The sequence below is a fragment of the Coffea arabica genome, chromosome 7c (assembly GCF_036785885.1).
Source record: "Coffea arabica cultivar ET-39 chromosome 7c, Coffea Arabica ET-39 HiFi, whole genome shotgun sequence".
Taxonomy (NCBI): domain Eukaryota; kingdom Viridiplantae; phylum Streptophyta; class Magnoliopsida; order Gentianales; family Rubiaceae; genus Coffea; species Coffea arabica.
Window position 1 is genome coordinate 13,474,639 of NC_092322.1, and position 14,457 is coordinate 13,489,095.

Here is a 14,457-nt window from a genome sequence, read left to right on the forward strand (position 1 = left end):
TCTTGTTTCTTTCCAACAAACGCAAAGTGGAAGAAATCTAAACCTATTCCTCAATCTCACCCAAAAGGCAATTGCTGATTTCTGGGTGTGACAAAGGGACTTAAATCTCACTCACTCAACCCTCACTGGACCGATGTGGGAGAAAGGGGAAGGGAAACACTCGCACTCTTGATTTTACCCTCAGCATTGGCTATCAACATTACATGCATGCCTATTTTGTGGACCTTTAATTCTATTCAAGGCAAATTACACCTTACACCCTGTGGTTTAGTGATTGTTTACATAACTCCTCTGCGGTGTACATAAGCCCCCTCATTATTTGGATTAAAATGTCAATGTGACGAAATTCGTAATCCATAATGGAATCAACTAAAATGTCAAAAATTTCCCTATGCAAAGTTAAAAATTATTTATTAATCATTGGGGGGGTTATGTATATATATTGAAAATAATAAAGGGGTTATATGCTAAAATATAAAATCATGTGGGGTTAGAGTGTCATACTTATTATGTTTATATATTTTGGTCACTTCAGTCGTTTTAGTCAAGGATAATTCCAATAATTTCATAGATTCCGTTACGGATGATCATTTTTGTCACATTGATACTTTAATCCAAACTATTAGTGGGTTATATAGAGTTTTTAAAACTATAGGAGAGTTATGTGAAAATTAACCATACTATAGAAGGTAAAGTGTAATTTGTCCTTCTATTTATGGTAGAATAATGATTAATGGTAGGAAACCTGGCTCTGGATATAAATAGATGGAGACAAGCAGGTACAATTGCATAGATTGGTACAAGTATTACAAGATTGGCAGCGTAATTATTACAAAATTTGTTTTGCACAAAATCAGATCCACGAGTATATTAAAAAATATCGTAAAAATTAGACACTTTGAGACAAAATTCAACCGAATCTTTGCCTGTTTCATTTCGGGGCCATGTAAAAGTAGAGAACACGAAATTGGATTGATGCTAGGATAATCATCCTATTAAGCTAATATAAAATTTCAAAATTTTCTTTTTCTTTGTTGGATTTTTGGCAATCAAAAGAGTTATCAATTACTCACTGGAATAAGTTCTATTTCTACAGGCGGCTTAACTTATTCATCACAGCAGAACAGCAACATAAGTTATTCATCACACGTGATACTCACGTGGAGGACGACGACGCTCTAGAACCATCTTCCCGGTTTAAAATACTACATTTCTAATATGCTTTTATTGTTTGTAGAGGTTATACAATTCCTAACAACGTACAAGAGCTAATCAAGTTCTATGGCGATGGTAATTATACTTTTGACATGAACATAATTAACTCAACATTACATTTTTTTTCCGACAAACGCGAAGTGGAAGAAATCTAAACCAATTCCTCAATTCCACCCAAAAGGTAATTGCTGACTTCTGGGTGTGACCAAGGGACTTAAATATCACTCACTCAACCCTCAATGGACCGATGTGGGAGAAAGGGGGATGGGAAACACTCGCACTCTTGGTTTTACCCTCAGCATTGGCTATTACCCTACCCGTGACTCTTGTTTCTTTCCAACAAACGCAAAGTGGAAGAAATCTAAACCTATTCCTCAATCTCACCCAAAAGGCAATTGCTGATTTTTGGGTGTGACAAAGGGACTTAAATCTCACTCACTCAACCCTCACTGGACCGATGTGGGAGAAAGGGGAAGGGAAACACTCGCACTCTTGGTTTTACCCTCAGCATTGGCTATCAACATTACATGCATGCATATTTTATGGACCTTTAATTCTATTCAAGGCAAATTACACTTTACACCCAGTGATTTAGTGATTGTTTACATAACCCCTCTATGGTGTACATAAACCCACTCATTATTTGGATTAAAATGCCAATGTGACGAAATTCGTAATCCATAATGGAATCAGCTAAAATGTCAAAAATATCCCTATGTAAAGTTAAAAATTATTTATTAATCATTGGGGGGTTATGTATATATATTGAAAATAATAAAGGAGTTATATGCTAAAATATAAAATCATGTGGGGTTAGAGTGTCATATTTATTATGTTTATACATTTTGGTCACTTCAGTCATTTTAGTCAAGGTTAATTCCGATATTTTCATAGATTCCGTTACGGATGATCATTTTCGTCACATTGATACTTTAATCCAAACTATGAGGGGATTATATAGAGTTTTTAAAACTATAGGAGTGTTATGCGAAAATTAACCATACTATAGAAGGTAAAGTGTAATTTGTCCTTCTATTTATGGTAGAATAATGATTAATGGTAGGAAACCTGGCTATGGATATAAATAGATGGAGACAAGCAGGTACAATTGCATAGATTGGTACAAGTATTACAAGATTGGCAGTGTGATTATTACAAAATTTGTTTTGCACAAAATCAGATCCACGAGTATATTAAAAAATATCGTAATAATTAGACACTTTAAGACAAAATTCAACCGAACATTTGCCGGTTTCATTTCGGAGCCATGTAAAAGTAGAGAACACGAAATTGGATTGATGTTAGGATAATCATCCTATTAAGCTAATATAAAACTTCGAAATTTTCTTTTTCTTTGTTGGATTTTTGGCAATCAAAAGAGTTGTCAATTACTCACTGGAATGAGTTCTATTTCTACAGGCGGCTTAACTTATTCATCACAGTAGAACAGCAACATAACTTATTTATCACACGTGAAACTCACGTGGAGGATGACGACGCTCTAGAACCATCTTCCCGGTTTAAAATACTGCATTTCTAATAAGTTTTTATTGTTTGTAGAGGTTATACAATTCTTAACAACGTACAAGAGCTAATCAAGTTCTATGGCGATGGTAATTATACTTTTGACATGAAAATAATTAACTCAACATTACATTTTTCTTTCCGACAAACGCAAAGTGGAAGAAATCTAAACCTATTCCTCAATCCCATCCAAAAGGTAATTGCTGACTTTTTGGTGTGACCAAGGGACTTAAATATCACTCACTCAACCCTCACTGGACCGATGTGGAAGAAAGGGGGAAGGGAAACACTCGCACTCTTGGTTTTACCCTCAGCATTGGCTATTACCTTACCTGTGACTCTTGTTTCTTTCCAACAAACGCAAAGTGGAAGAAATCTAAACCTATTCCTCAATCTCACCCAAAAGGCAATTGCTGACTTCTGGGTGTGACCAAGGGACTTAAATCTCTCTCACTCAACCCTCACTAGACCGATGTGGAAGAAAGGGGGAAGGGAAACACTCGCACTCTTGGTTTTACCCTCAGCATTGGCTATCAACATTACATGCATGCATATTTTGTGGACCTTTAATTCTATTCAAGGCAAATTACACTTTACACCCTGTGGTTTAGTGATTGTTTACATAACTCCTCTACGGTGTACATATGCTCCCTCATTATTTGGATTAAAATGTCAATGTGACGAAATTCGTAATCCATAATGGAATCAACTAAAATGTCAAAAATATCCCTATGTAAAGTTAAAAATTATTTATTAATCATTGGGGGTTATGTATATATATTGAAAATAACAAAGGGGTTATATGGTTAAATATAAAATCATGTGGGGTTAGTGTGTCGTACTTATTATGTTTATATATTTTGGTCACTTCAGTCATTTTAGTCATGGTTTATTCCGATATTTTCATAGATTCCGTTACGGATGATCATTTTCGTCACATTGATACTTTAATCCAAACAATGTGGGGGTTATACATAGTTTTTAAAACTATAAGAGAGTTATGTGAAAATTAACTTTACTATAGAAGGTAAAGTGTAATTTGTCCTTCTATTTACTGTAGAATAATGATTAATGGTAGAAAACCTGGCTATGGATATAAATAGATGGAGACAAGCAGGTACAATTGCATAGATTGGTACTAGTATTACAATATTGGCAGTGTAATTATTACAAAATTTGTTTTACACAAAATCAGATCCACGAGTATGTTAAAAAATATCGTAAAAATTAGACACTTTGAGACAAAATTCAACCGAACATTTGCCTGTTTCATTTCGGGGCCATGTAAAAGTAGAGAACACGAAATTGGATTGATGCTAGGATAATCATCCTATTAAGCTAATATAAAACTTCGAAATTTTCTTTTTCTTTGTTGGATTTTTGGCAATCGAAGAGTTGTCAATTACTCACTGGAATGAGTTCTATTTCTACAGGCGACTTAACTTATTCATCACAGCAGAACATCAACATAACCTATTCATCACACGTGAAACTCACGTGGAGGACGACGACGCTCTTGGACCATCTTCCCGGTTTAGAATACTGCATTTCTAATAAGGTTTTATTGTTTGTAGAGGTTATACAATCCTTAACAACGTACAAGAGCTAATCAGTTCTATGGCGATGGTAATTATAATTTTGACATGAACATAATGAACTCAACATTACGTTTTTTTTTCGAAAAATGCAAAATGGAAGAAATCTGAACCTATTCCTCAATCCCATCCAAAAGGCAATTGCTGACTTCTGGGTGTGACCAAGGGACTTAAATCTCACTCACTCAACCCTCACTGAACCGATGTGGGAGAAAGGGGGAAGGGAAACACTCTCACTCTTGGTTTTACCCTCAGCATTGGCTATTACCCTACCCGTGACTCTTGTTTCTTTCCAACAAACGCAAAGTGGAAGAAATCTAAACCTATTTCTCAATCCCAACCAAAAGGCAATTGCTGACTTCTGGGTGTGACCAAGGGACTTAAATCTCACTCACTTAACCCTCACTGGACCGATGTGGGAGATAGGGAGAAGGGAAACACTCGCACTCTTGGTTTTACCCTCAGCATTGGCTATCAACATTACATGCATGCATATTTTGTGGACCTTTAATTCTATTCAAGGCAAATTACACTTTACACCCTGTGGTTTAGTGATTGTTTGCATATCCCCTCTATGGTGTACATAAGCCCCCTCATTATTTGGATTAAAATGTCAATGTGACGAAATTTGTAATCCATAATGGAATCAGGTAAAATGTCAAAAATATCCCTATGTAAAATTTAAAATTATTTATTAATCATTCGGGGGTTATGTATATATATTGAAAATAATAAAGGGGTTATATGGTAAAATATAAAATCATGTGGGGTTAGAGTGTCGTACTTATTATGTTTATATATTTTGGTCACTTCAGTCATTTTAGTCAAGGTTAATTCCGATATTTTCATAGATTCCGTTACGGATGATCATTTTCGTCACATTGATATTTTAATCCAAACTGTGAGGGGGTTATATGTAGTTTTTAAAATTATAGTAGAGTTATGTAAAAATTAACTATACTATAGAAGGTAAAGTGTAATTTGTCCTTCTATTTATGGTAGAATAATGATTAATGGTAGGAAACCTGGCTATGGATATAAATAGATGGAGACAAGCAGGTACAATTGCATAGATTGGTACAAGTATTATAAGATTGGCAGTGTAATTATTACAAAATTTGTTTTACAAAAAATCAGATTCACGAGTACATTAAAAAATATCGTAAAAATTAGACACTTTGAGACAAAATTCAACCGAACCTTTGCCTGTTTCATTTCGGGGCCATGTAAAAGTAGAGAACACGAAATTGGATTGATGCTAGGATAATCATCCTATTAAGCTAATGTAAAACTTCGAAATTTTCTTTTTCTTTGTTGAATTTTTGGCAATCAAAAGAGTTGTCAATTACTCACTGGAATGAGTTCTATTTCTACAGGCGGCATAACTTATTCATCACAGCAGAACAGCAACATAACTTATTCATCATACGTGAAACTCACGTGGAGGACGACGATGCTCTAGAACCATCTTCCCGGTTTAAAATACTACATTTCTAATGATTGTTATCTAGCTTTTCCAGTCTCCTCTTTTTCGGGCAAGCCTTCAGTCTCTTCTCTCTCGGCTTCTCTGTTTCTTCTCCATCTTTCTCTTCTTTTTTTTTCTTTCTTATTTTCACTTTTATTAGGTATTTGTACTTGCAGACATGAAACCCACAAATTTTTCCATAGATTACGCGTACACTTTTACCCTAAAATTCAGGGATTTTTTTTTGGTATTTCTTGCCATTCTTTTTTTCTTTATTTTTTTTGCACCATGAACATATTTACTGATCCGTATTTTTTTTCTTGTAATTTTCAGCTTTGGTCCGAAAATAGAAAAGGTGTTCATTCCAGGTTAGTTTACCTTTGATTCGTATCATTAATCTGCTGAAATTTTTGTTAACATTATATGGGCTGATATTCTTAAATATTTTAATATTAGTGTTATATGCCTATATGTTTGGCTATTTACTCTTATGATAAGTTTTTGCTTATGCTTCTTAAGAAGATATAGCTGCGTTTTACTGGTTTTATGTGGTATTTTAAGGCATCATAATATTAATAAGTATATTTAAAAAAAATTCTTATTGGCCAAAAAAATTAGTGATTTTCCCCCCAATTTATGCTTGCCCTTCCGATTTACCTTCTATGTACACTATCTCATCTTCCGATTTACCCTAGGATTTGTCGGTCTCCTCTCATTTAATTAAAGTGTTTTGAGTTAATTTATAAATCATTTACATATTTTTGAATTTTTTTTCCCAAATCGATGGATTGATAACTAAAAAGATACAACATGCTAATATATATATAGATATATATATGTATATATAAACTTGATTGTATTATTTTGAAGTTACTTCAAAACGGTATTCTCATGGTTATGAATTATTGCAAGTTGTTTTTAAGCGTACTATAAATTATTCATAATTTTTAATTAATTTAACCTATTTTGTCCGAACCAATGACACAAAATTTGTTAAAGAAACATTGATCAATTTGCAAAGATTAAGTTATAAATTCGGCGTATTATGATAATTAAGAAATCACAAGAAAAGGGCAAACTTGGAATGAAATTGTATTCGCTCTCCCAAAATGAATTTTTTAATATTATATTTTGAAATGAGTTTCAAATGGTACAAAAACATAACAATCTTGAAATTCCTGAACCCTCTTACTGGCTTTAAATTTCGCTGGTTGCTGTACTTTTTGTATGATTTGCACTTGACCAGTTCTTTAATTGTTCTAGTACCATATGAACCTCAGGGGAGGTAAATGTAATTAACCCTTATTTCAACTATGAAGAGAAAAATTCCTCCAACACCCTCCTGGTACCTGTAAGTGGAGCTCTTCATTAGTAATCTAGGCTCTGAATTTGACGTATAAAGATTGTGATTTTGACATCCTAAATTTGTTTTCTGGTCCCAAATTTCACACAACGATGTGTGCTTTTATGTACGTAACTATATTGCTTTGCAGTTGTAAAACAAATTTTAATTGTTGCTGTTCCAACTTGGAGTCTCTTATTATTGCAGATCTCATTGACCTGGTTCCCTGCGTTTTGCTCGGAGTGTGGTTGGTTTGGATTTCTTGTTTTGACCAAAATAGTCCACGCAAAAGGAGCATAGGCAGAAGAAATGCTGTCTGCTAAATCCCTCCCCCTCTCTTCCCCTTTGATAAAAGCATCCAAATCTCCTGATGCTAATCTCACCTCAAAATACTACATAGGCATCAACAAATGGAGTAGGAAAATGTATACCAATCCTTCTCTTAGTTTTCAGAGCTCCTGCCGCGAGACTTCATCAGAACCAGTAGTTGTACCTGAAGCACGTTCCATGTCAGCACAAAACAGAGTCGATATCCTTTCGGAGGCGCTGCCTTATATACAAAAGTTTCATGGCAAGACAATTGTGGTCAAATATGGAGGTGCAGCCACGACGTCTGAGGCCCTTCAAGTACCTGTAATATCTAACTTGGTTCTTCTCCAAAATTTTGGTCTTCGCATTGTCATTGTCCATAGTGCGGGTCCTGAAATCAACCAGTGGCTTGGTAGACTGGGCTTGAAGCCCAAGTTTGGGAATGGACTCCATGTCACTGATGCAACAACCATGGAAGTTGTTGCGATGGTATTGGGGGGTAAAGTTAACAAACATCTTGTTTCCTTAATCAACAAGGCAGGGGCTTCTGCTGTTGGCTTATCTGTTACGGGACTTACTGCTGTTGGCTTATCTGGTATGGGGGCTACTGCTGCTGGCTTATCTGGTATGGATGACCATCTTTTAACTGCCAGGCCGTCTTTCACAAATTTCGGTCTGCTTGGCTTCGTTGGTGATATAGCCACTGGGGAGCCGGCAGTGCTTCGACCACTCATTGACAATGGTTATATCCCAGTCGTTGCCTCTGTAGCTGCCGACAAGACAGGCCGGCTATACATCATCAATGCAGACACAGTTGCGGGTGAGCTTGCTGCAGCCTTGGCAGCAGAGAAGTTAATTCTTTTGACTGATGTGGCTGGGATTCTAGAGGAGCGAGATGATCCAAGAAGTTTGGTGAAGGAAGTCGATATCGAAGGGGCGAGGAGGATGATGAATGATGAGAAGAATGCAGGTGGGATGTTTCAAAAGGTGGATTGCTGCGTGAGGTCCGTAGCTCAAGGTGTCAGGGCTGCAAGTATAATTGATGGACGAGTACAGCACTCATTACTTCTTGAGTTTCTCACTGGTGGAGGAGCAGGAACAATGATCACTGGATAAATTGGAGAGCTTGCACCCTCGGTAAAGCTTACGTTTGTTAACCACTTTAGAAGATCTAAAGTCAAAGCAAGTTTAGTTACAATCATCTTTATTTTCTTTGTACATATGGAGAAACTTGAAAAACGATAGCACTGGGATAATATCTACTTTCAAGAGCATGAATCTGCTAATAAAATGGTCAAAGTTGAGAAGGTTTCGGGGCCAATTATTTTCCCCATGTTAATTTTGTAGGCACATTCTCCTCTTTCTAATGTGCTTCAGCACTAATTTTCCCCATAGCCAACAAAAGAAAAAAAAGTAAAAGCCATCTGGAAAAAAAAAAAAAACCAAAGGCAAAGAAGATTCCATTTGCTGCATTGGTCACACCTTGCAACCTAACCACTCACTGCACCTTTGCATGAAAAATTTTTAACGTATACAATCACTTTCAACTCTTCAATTTCAAATCTTAAAAACCAAACATGGCTATTCACGCTGTCACACTAGCTTCCAATATATAATACGATCCAAACTCCAAGGAAATTGATCTAAAACCAATTAAAAAGAAGTTGACCTAGCAAGACTGGTCTTGCTTGATGCGGTCCGCACCCAAATGGAAGCTGTGGTCGAAGGTCTTGATTAACTTGGACTGTTCATTTTGCACCCAGTAACTCCCATTTCAGGAGAGCACAAGACATGTTTTCCTCAATTTGAACCATATTTCAGGAATTAAAATAATTTCTTCTTTTTTTATTTTCCTTTCAATTTATCGAATTTTTAATATTCAATTTTAAGATTTAAAATAATTATTGATTCAAAACTATTTATGGAAGCAAAGATATGATTTTTATAAAGTAATAAGCAAAAATTTTTTTCTATTTTTTTAGATTGCTTCAGGGTTAATAAAATAAAAATATGTTCTTTTTTTAATGCAACATGGCCTCAATATGGGCATTTTCGGCATTAAGGGGGTTTTTGTTAAATGTTTGATCATTCAAAGGGTGAGACCGTTATTTGGACAAATTACAGGGATTGATTGGTAATATGGTCAAACCTCAGGGGAGGTAAATGTAATTAACCCTTATTTCAACTATGAAGAGAAAAATTCCTCCAACACCCTCCTGGTACCTGTAAGTGGAGCTCTTCATTAGTAATTTAGGGTCTGAATTTGACGTATAAAGATTGTGATTTTGACATCCTAAATTTGTTTTCTGGTCCCAAATTTCACACAACGATGTGTGCTTTTTTGTACGTAACTATATTGCTTTGCAGTTGTAAAACAAATTTTAATTGTTGCTGTTCCAACTTGGAGTCTCTTATTATTGCAGATCTCATTGACCTGGTTCCCTGCGTTTTGCTCGGAGTGTGGTTGGTTTGGATTTCTTGATTTGACCAAAATAGTCCACGCAAAAGGAGCATAGGCAGAAGAAATGCTGTCTGCTAAATCCCTCCCCCTCTCTTCCCCTTTGATAAAAGCATTAAAATCTCCTGATGCTAATCTCACCTCAAAATACTACATAGGCATCAACAAATGGAGTAGGAAAATGTATACCAATCCTTCTCTTAGTTTTCAGAGCTCCTGCCGCGAGACTTCATCAGAACCAGTAGTTGTACCTGAATCACGTTCCATGTCAGCACAAAACAGAGTCGATATCCTTTCGGAGGCGCTGCCTTGCATACAAAAGTTCCATGGCAAGACAATTGTGGTCAAATATGGAGGTGCAGCCATGACGTCTGAGGCCCTTCAAGCACCTGTAATATCTGACTTGGTTCTTCTCCAAAATTTTGGTCTTCGCATTGTCATTGTCCATGGTGCGGGTCCTGAAATCAACCAGTGGCTTGGTAGATTGGGCTTGAAGCCCAAGTTTGGGAATGGACTCCATGTCACTGATGCAACAACCATGGAAGTTGTTGCGATGGTATTGGGGGGTAAAGTTAATAAACATCTTGTTACCTTAATCAACAAGGCAGGGGCTTCTGCTGCTGGCTTATCTGTTACGGGGCTTACTGCTGTTGGCTTATCTGGTATGGATGACTTATCTGGTATGGGGGCTACTGCTGCTGGCTTATCTGGTATGGATGACCATCTTTTAACTGCCAGGCCGCCTTCCCCAAATTCCGGTCTGCTTGGCTTCGTTGGTGATATAGCCACTGGGGAGCCGGCAGTGCTTCGACCACTCATTGACAATGGTTATATCCCAGTCGTTGCCTCTGTAGCTGCCGACAAGACAGGCCGGCTATACATCATCAATGCAGACACAGTTGCGGGTGAGCTTGCTGCAGCCTTGGCAGCAGAGAAGTTAATTCTTTTGACTGATGTGGCTGGGATTCTAGAGGAGCGAGATGATCCAGGAAGTTTGGTGAAGGAAGTCGATATCGAAGGGGCGAGGAGGATGATGAATGATGAGAAGATTGCAGGTGGGATGTTTCAAAAGGTGGATTGCTGCGTGAGGTCCGTAGCTCAAGGTGTCAGGGCTGCAAGTATAATTGATGGACGAGTACAGCACTCATTACTTCTTGAGTTTCTCACTGGTGGAGGAGCAGGAACAATGATCACTGGATAAATTGGAGAGCTTGCACCCTCGGTAAAGCTTACGTTTGTTAACCACTTTAGAAGATCTAAAGTCAAAGCAAGTTTAGTTACAATCATCTTTATTTTCTTTGTACATATGGAGAAACTTGAAAAACGATAGCACTGGGATAATATCTACTTTCAAGAACATGAATCTGCTGATAGAATGGTCAAAGTTGAGAAGGTTTCGGGGCCACTTATTTTCCCCATGTTAATTTTGTAGTCACATTCTCCTCTTTCTAATGTGCTTCAGCACTAATTTTCCCCATAGCCAACAAAAGAAAAAACAAGTAAAAGCCATCTGGGAAAAAAAAAAAACCAAAGGCAAAGAAGATTCCATTTGCTGCATTGGTCACACCTTGCAACCTAACCACTCACTGCACCTTTGCATGAAAAATTTTTAACGTATACAATCACTTTCAACTCTTCAATTTCAAATCTTAAAAACAAAACATGGCTATTCACGCTGTCACACTAGCTTCCAATATATAATACGATCCAAACTCCAAGGAAATTGATCTAAAACCAATTAAAAAGAAGTTGACCTAGCAAGACTGGTCTTGCTTGATGCGGTCCGCACCCAAATGGAAGCTGTGGTCGAAGGTCTTGATTAACTTGGACTGTTCATTTTGCACCCAGTAACTCCCATTTCAGGAGAGCACAAGACATGTTTTTCTCAATTTGAACCATATTTCAGGAATTAAAATAATTTCTTCTTTTTTTATTTTTCTTTCAATTTATCGAATTTTTAATATTCAATTTTAAGATTTAAAATAATTATTGATTCAAAACTATTTATGGAAGCAAAGATATGGTTTTTATAAAATAATAAGCAAAAAATTTTTTCTATTTTTTTAGATTGCTTCAGGGTTAATAAAATAAAAATATGTTCTTTTTTTAATGCAACATGGCCTCAATATGGGCATTTTCGGCATTAAGGGGGTTTTTGTTAAATGTTTGATCATTCAAAGGGTGAGACCGTTATTTGGACAAATTACAGGGATTGATTGGTAATATGGTCAAATCTCAGGGGAGGTAAATGTAATTAACCCTTATTTCAACTATGAAGAGAAAAATTCCTCCAACACCCTCCTGGTACCTGTAAGTGGAGCTCTTCATTAGTAATTTAGGGTCTGAATTTGACGTATAAAGATTGTGATTTTGACATCCTAAATTTGTTTTCTGGTCCCAAATTTCACACAACGATGTGTGCTTTTTTGTACGTAACTATATTGCTTTGCAGTTGTAAAACAAATTTTAATTGTTGCTGTTCCAACTTGGAGTCTCTTATTATTGCAGATCTCATTGACCTGGTTCCCTGCGTTTTGCTCGGAGTGTGGTTGGTTTGGATTTCTTGCTTTGACCAAAATAGTCCACGCAAAAGGAGCATAGGCAGAAGAAATGCTGTCTGCTAAATCCCTCCCCCTCTCTTCCCCTTTGATAAAAGCATTAAAATCTCCTGATGCTAATCTCACCTCAAAATACTACATAGGCATCAACAAATGGAGTAGGAAAATGTATACCAATCCTTCTCTTAGTTTTCAGAGCTCCTGCCGCGAGACTTCATCAGAACCAGTAGTTGTACCTGAATCACGTTCCATGTCAGCACAAAACAGAGTCGATATCCTTTCGGAGGCGCTGCCTTGCATACAAAAGTTCCATGGCAAGACAATTGTGGTCAAATATGGAGGTGCAGCAATGACGTCTGAGGCCCTTCAAGCACCTGTAATATCTGACTTGGTTCTTCTCCAAAATTTTGGTCTTCGCATTGTCATTGTCCATGGTGCGGGTCCTGAAATCAACCAGTGGCTTGGTAGATTGGGCTTGAAGCCCAAGTTTGGGAATGGACTCCATGTCACTGATGCAACAACCATGGAAGTTGTTGCGATGGTATTGGGGGGTAAAGTTAATAAACATCTTGTTACCTTAATCAACAAGGCAGGGGCTTCTGCTGCTGGCTTATCTGTTACGGGGCTTACTGCTGTTGGCTTATCTGGTATGGATGACTTATCTGGTATGGGGGCTACTGCTGCTGGCTTATCTGGTATGGATGACCATCTTTTAACTGCCAGGCCGCCTTCCCCAAATTCCGGTCTGCTTGGCTTCGTTGGTGATATAGCCACTGGGGAGCCGGCAGTGCTTCGACCACTCATTGACAATGGTTATATCCCAGTCGTTGCCTCTGTAGCTGCCGACAAGACAGGCCGGCTATACATCATCAATGCAGACACAGTTGCGGGTGAGCTTGCTGCAGCCTTGGCAGCAGAGAAGTTAATTCTTTTGACTGATGTGGCTGGGATTCTAGAGGAGCGAGATGATCCAGGAAGTTTGGTGAAGGAAGTCGATATCGAAGGGGCGAGGAGGATGATGAATGATGAGAAGATTGCAGGTGGGATGTTTCAAAAGGTGGATTGCTGCGTGAGGTCCGTAGCTCAAGGTGTCAGGGCTGCAAGTATAATTGATGGACGAGTACAGCACTCATTACTTCTTGAGTTTCTCACTGGTGGAGGAGCAGGAACAATGATCACTGGATAAATTGGAGAGCTTGCACCCTCGGTAAAGCTTACGTTTGTTAACCACTTTAGAAGATCTAAAGTCAAAGCAAGTTTAGTTACAATCATCTTTATTTTCTTTGTACATATGGAGAAACTTGAAAAACGATAGCACTGGGATAATATCTACTTTCAAGAACATGAATCTGCTGATAGAATGGTCAAAGTTGAGAAGGTTTCGGGGCCACTTATTTTCCCCATGTTAATTTTGTAGTCACATTCTCCTCTTTCTAATGTGCTTCAGCACTAATTTTCCCCATAGCCAACAAAAGAAAAAACAAGTAAAAGCCATCTGGGAAAAAAAAAAAACCAAAGGCAAAGAAGATTCCATTTGCTGCATTGGTCACACCTTGCAACCTAACCACTCACTGCACCTTTGCATGAAAAATTTTTAACGTATACAATCACTTTCAACTCTTCAATTTCAAATCTTAAAAACAAAACATGGCTATTCACGCTGTCACACTAGCTTCCAATATATAATACGATCCAAACTCCAAGGAAATTGATCTAAAACCAATTAAAAAGAAGTTGACCTAGCAAGACTGGTCTTGCTTGATGCGGTCCGCACCCAAATGGAAGCTGTGGTCGAAGGTCTTGATTAACTTGGACTGTTCATTTTGCACCCAGTAACTCCCATTTCAGGAGAGCACAAGACATGTTTTTCCTCAATTTGAACCATATTTCAGGAATTAAAATAATTTCTTCTTTTTTTATTTTTCTTTCAATTTATCGAATTTTTAATATTCAATTTTAAGATTTAAAATAATTATTGATTCAAAACTATT

The 14,457-nt window shown here is 37.2% G+C and overlaps 3 protein-coding genes across 3 annotated transcripts; all 3 read left to right on the forward strand.

Moving 5' to 3' along the window:
- The first annotated feature begins 7,397 nt into the window (after positions 1 to 7,397).
- LOC140010184 (uncharacterized) lies at positions 7,398 to 8,566 on the forward strand. The gene has a single exon (XM_072056688.1). It carries the CDS (start codon positions 7,451 to 7,453, stop codon positions 8,564 to 8,566), a length of 1,116 nt encoding a protein of 371 aa, XP_071912789.1. The 5' UTR covers positions 7,398 to 7,450.
- A 1,409-nt stretch (positions 8,567 to 9,975) lies between these two features.
- LOC140010546 (uncharacterized) lies at positions 9,976 to 11,109 on the forward strand. The gene is made up of 2 exons (XM_072057835.1): positions 9,976 to 10,535; positions 10,602 to 11,109. The coding sequence occupies exons 1-2, from the start codon at positions 9,976 to 9,978 to the stop codon at positions 11,107 to 11,109; spliced, it is 1,068 nt and encodes a 355-aa protein (XP_071913936.1).
- Positions 11,110 to 12,518: 1,409 nt separating this feature from the next.
- LOC140010547 (uncharacterized) lies at positions 12,519 to 13,652 on the forward strand. Its single transcript, XM_072057836.1, has 2 exons — positions 12,519 to 13,078; positions 13,145 to 13,652. Exons 1-2 carry the CDS (start codon positions 12,519 to 12,521, stop codon positions 13,650 to 13,652), a joined length of 1,068 nt encoding a protein of 355 aa, XP_071913937.1.
- Positions 13,653 to 14,457: the final 805 nt, after the last annotated feature.

Coding starts and splice junctions, on each gene's coding strand:
- LOC140010547 (XM_072057836.1), top strand. CDS start 12,519: ATGCTGTCTGCTAAATCCCTCCCCCTCTCTTCCCCTTTGATAAAAGCA. Junction 13,079..13,144: donor GGGGCTTCTGCTGCTGGCTT/ATCTGTTACGGG, acceptor TATGGGGGCTAC/TGCTGCTGGCTTATCTGGTA.
- LOC140010546 (XM_072057835.1), top strand. CDS start 9,976: ATGCTGTCTGCTAAATCCCTCCCCCTCTCTTCCCCTTTGATAAAAGCA. Junction 10,536..10,601: donor GGGGCTTCTGCTGCTGGCTT/ATCTGTTACGGG, acceptor TATGGGGGCTAC/TGCTGCTGGCTTATCTGGTA.
- LOC140010184 (XM_072056688.1), top strand. CDS start 7,451: ATGCTGTCTGCTAAATCCCTCCCCCTCTCTTCCCCTTTGATAAAAGCA.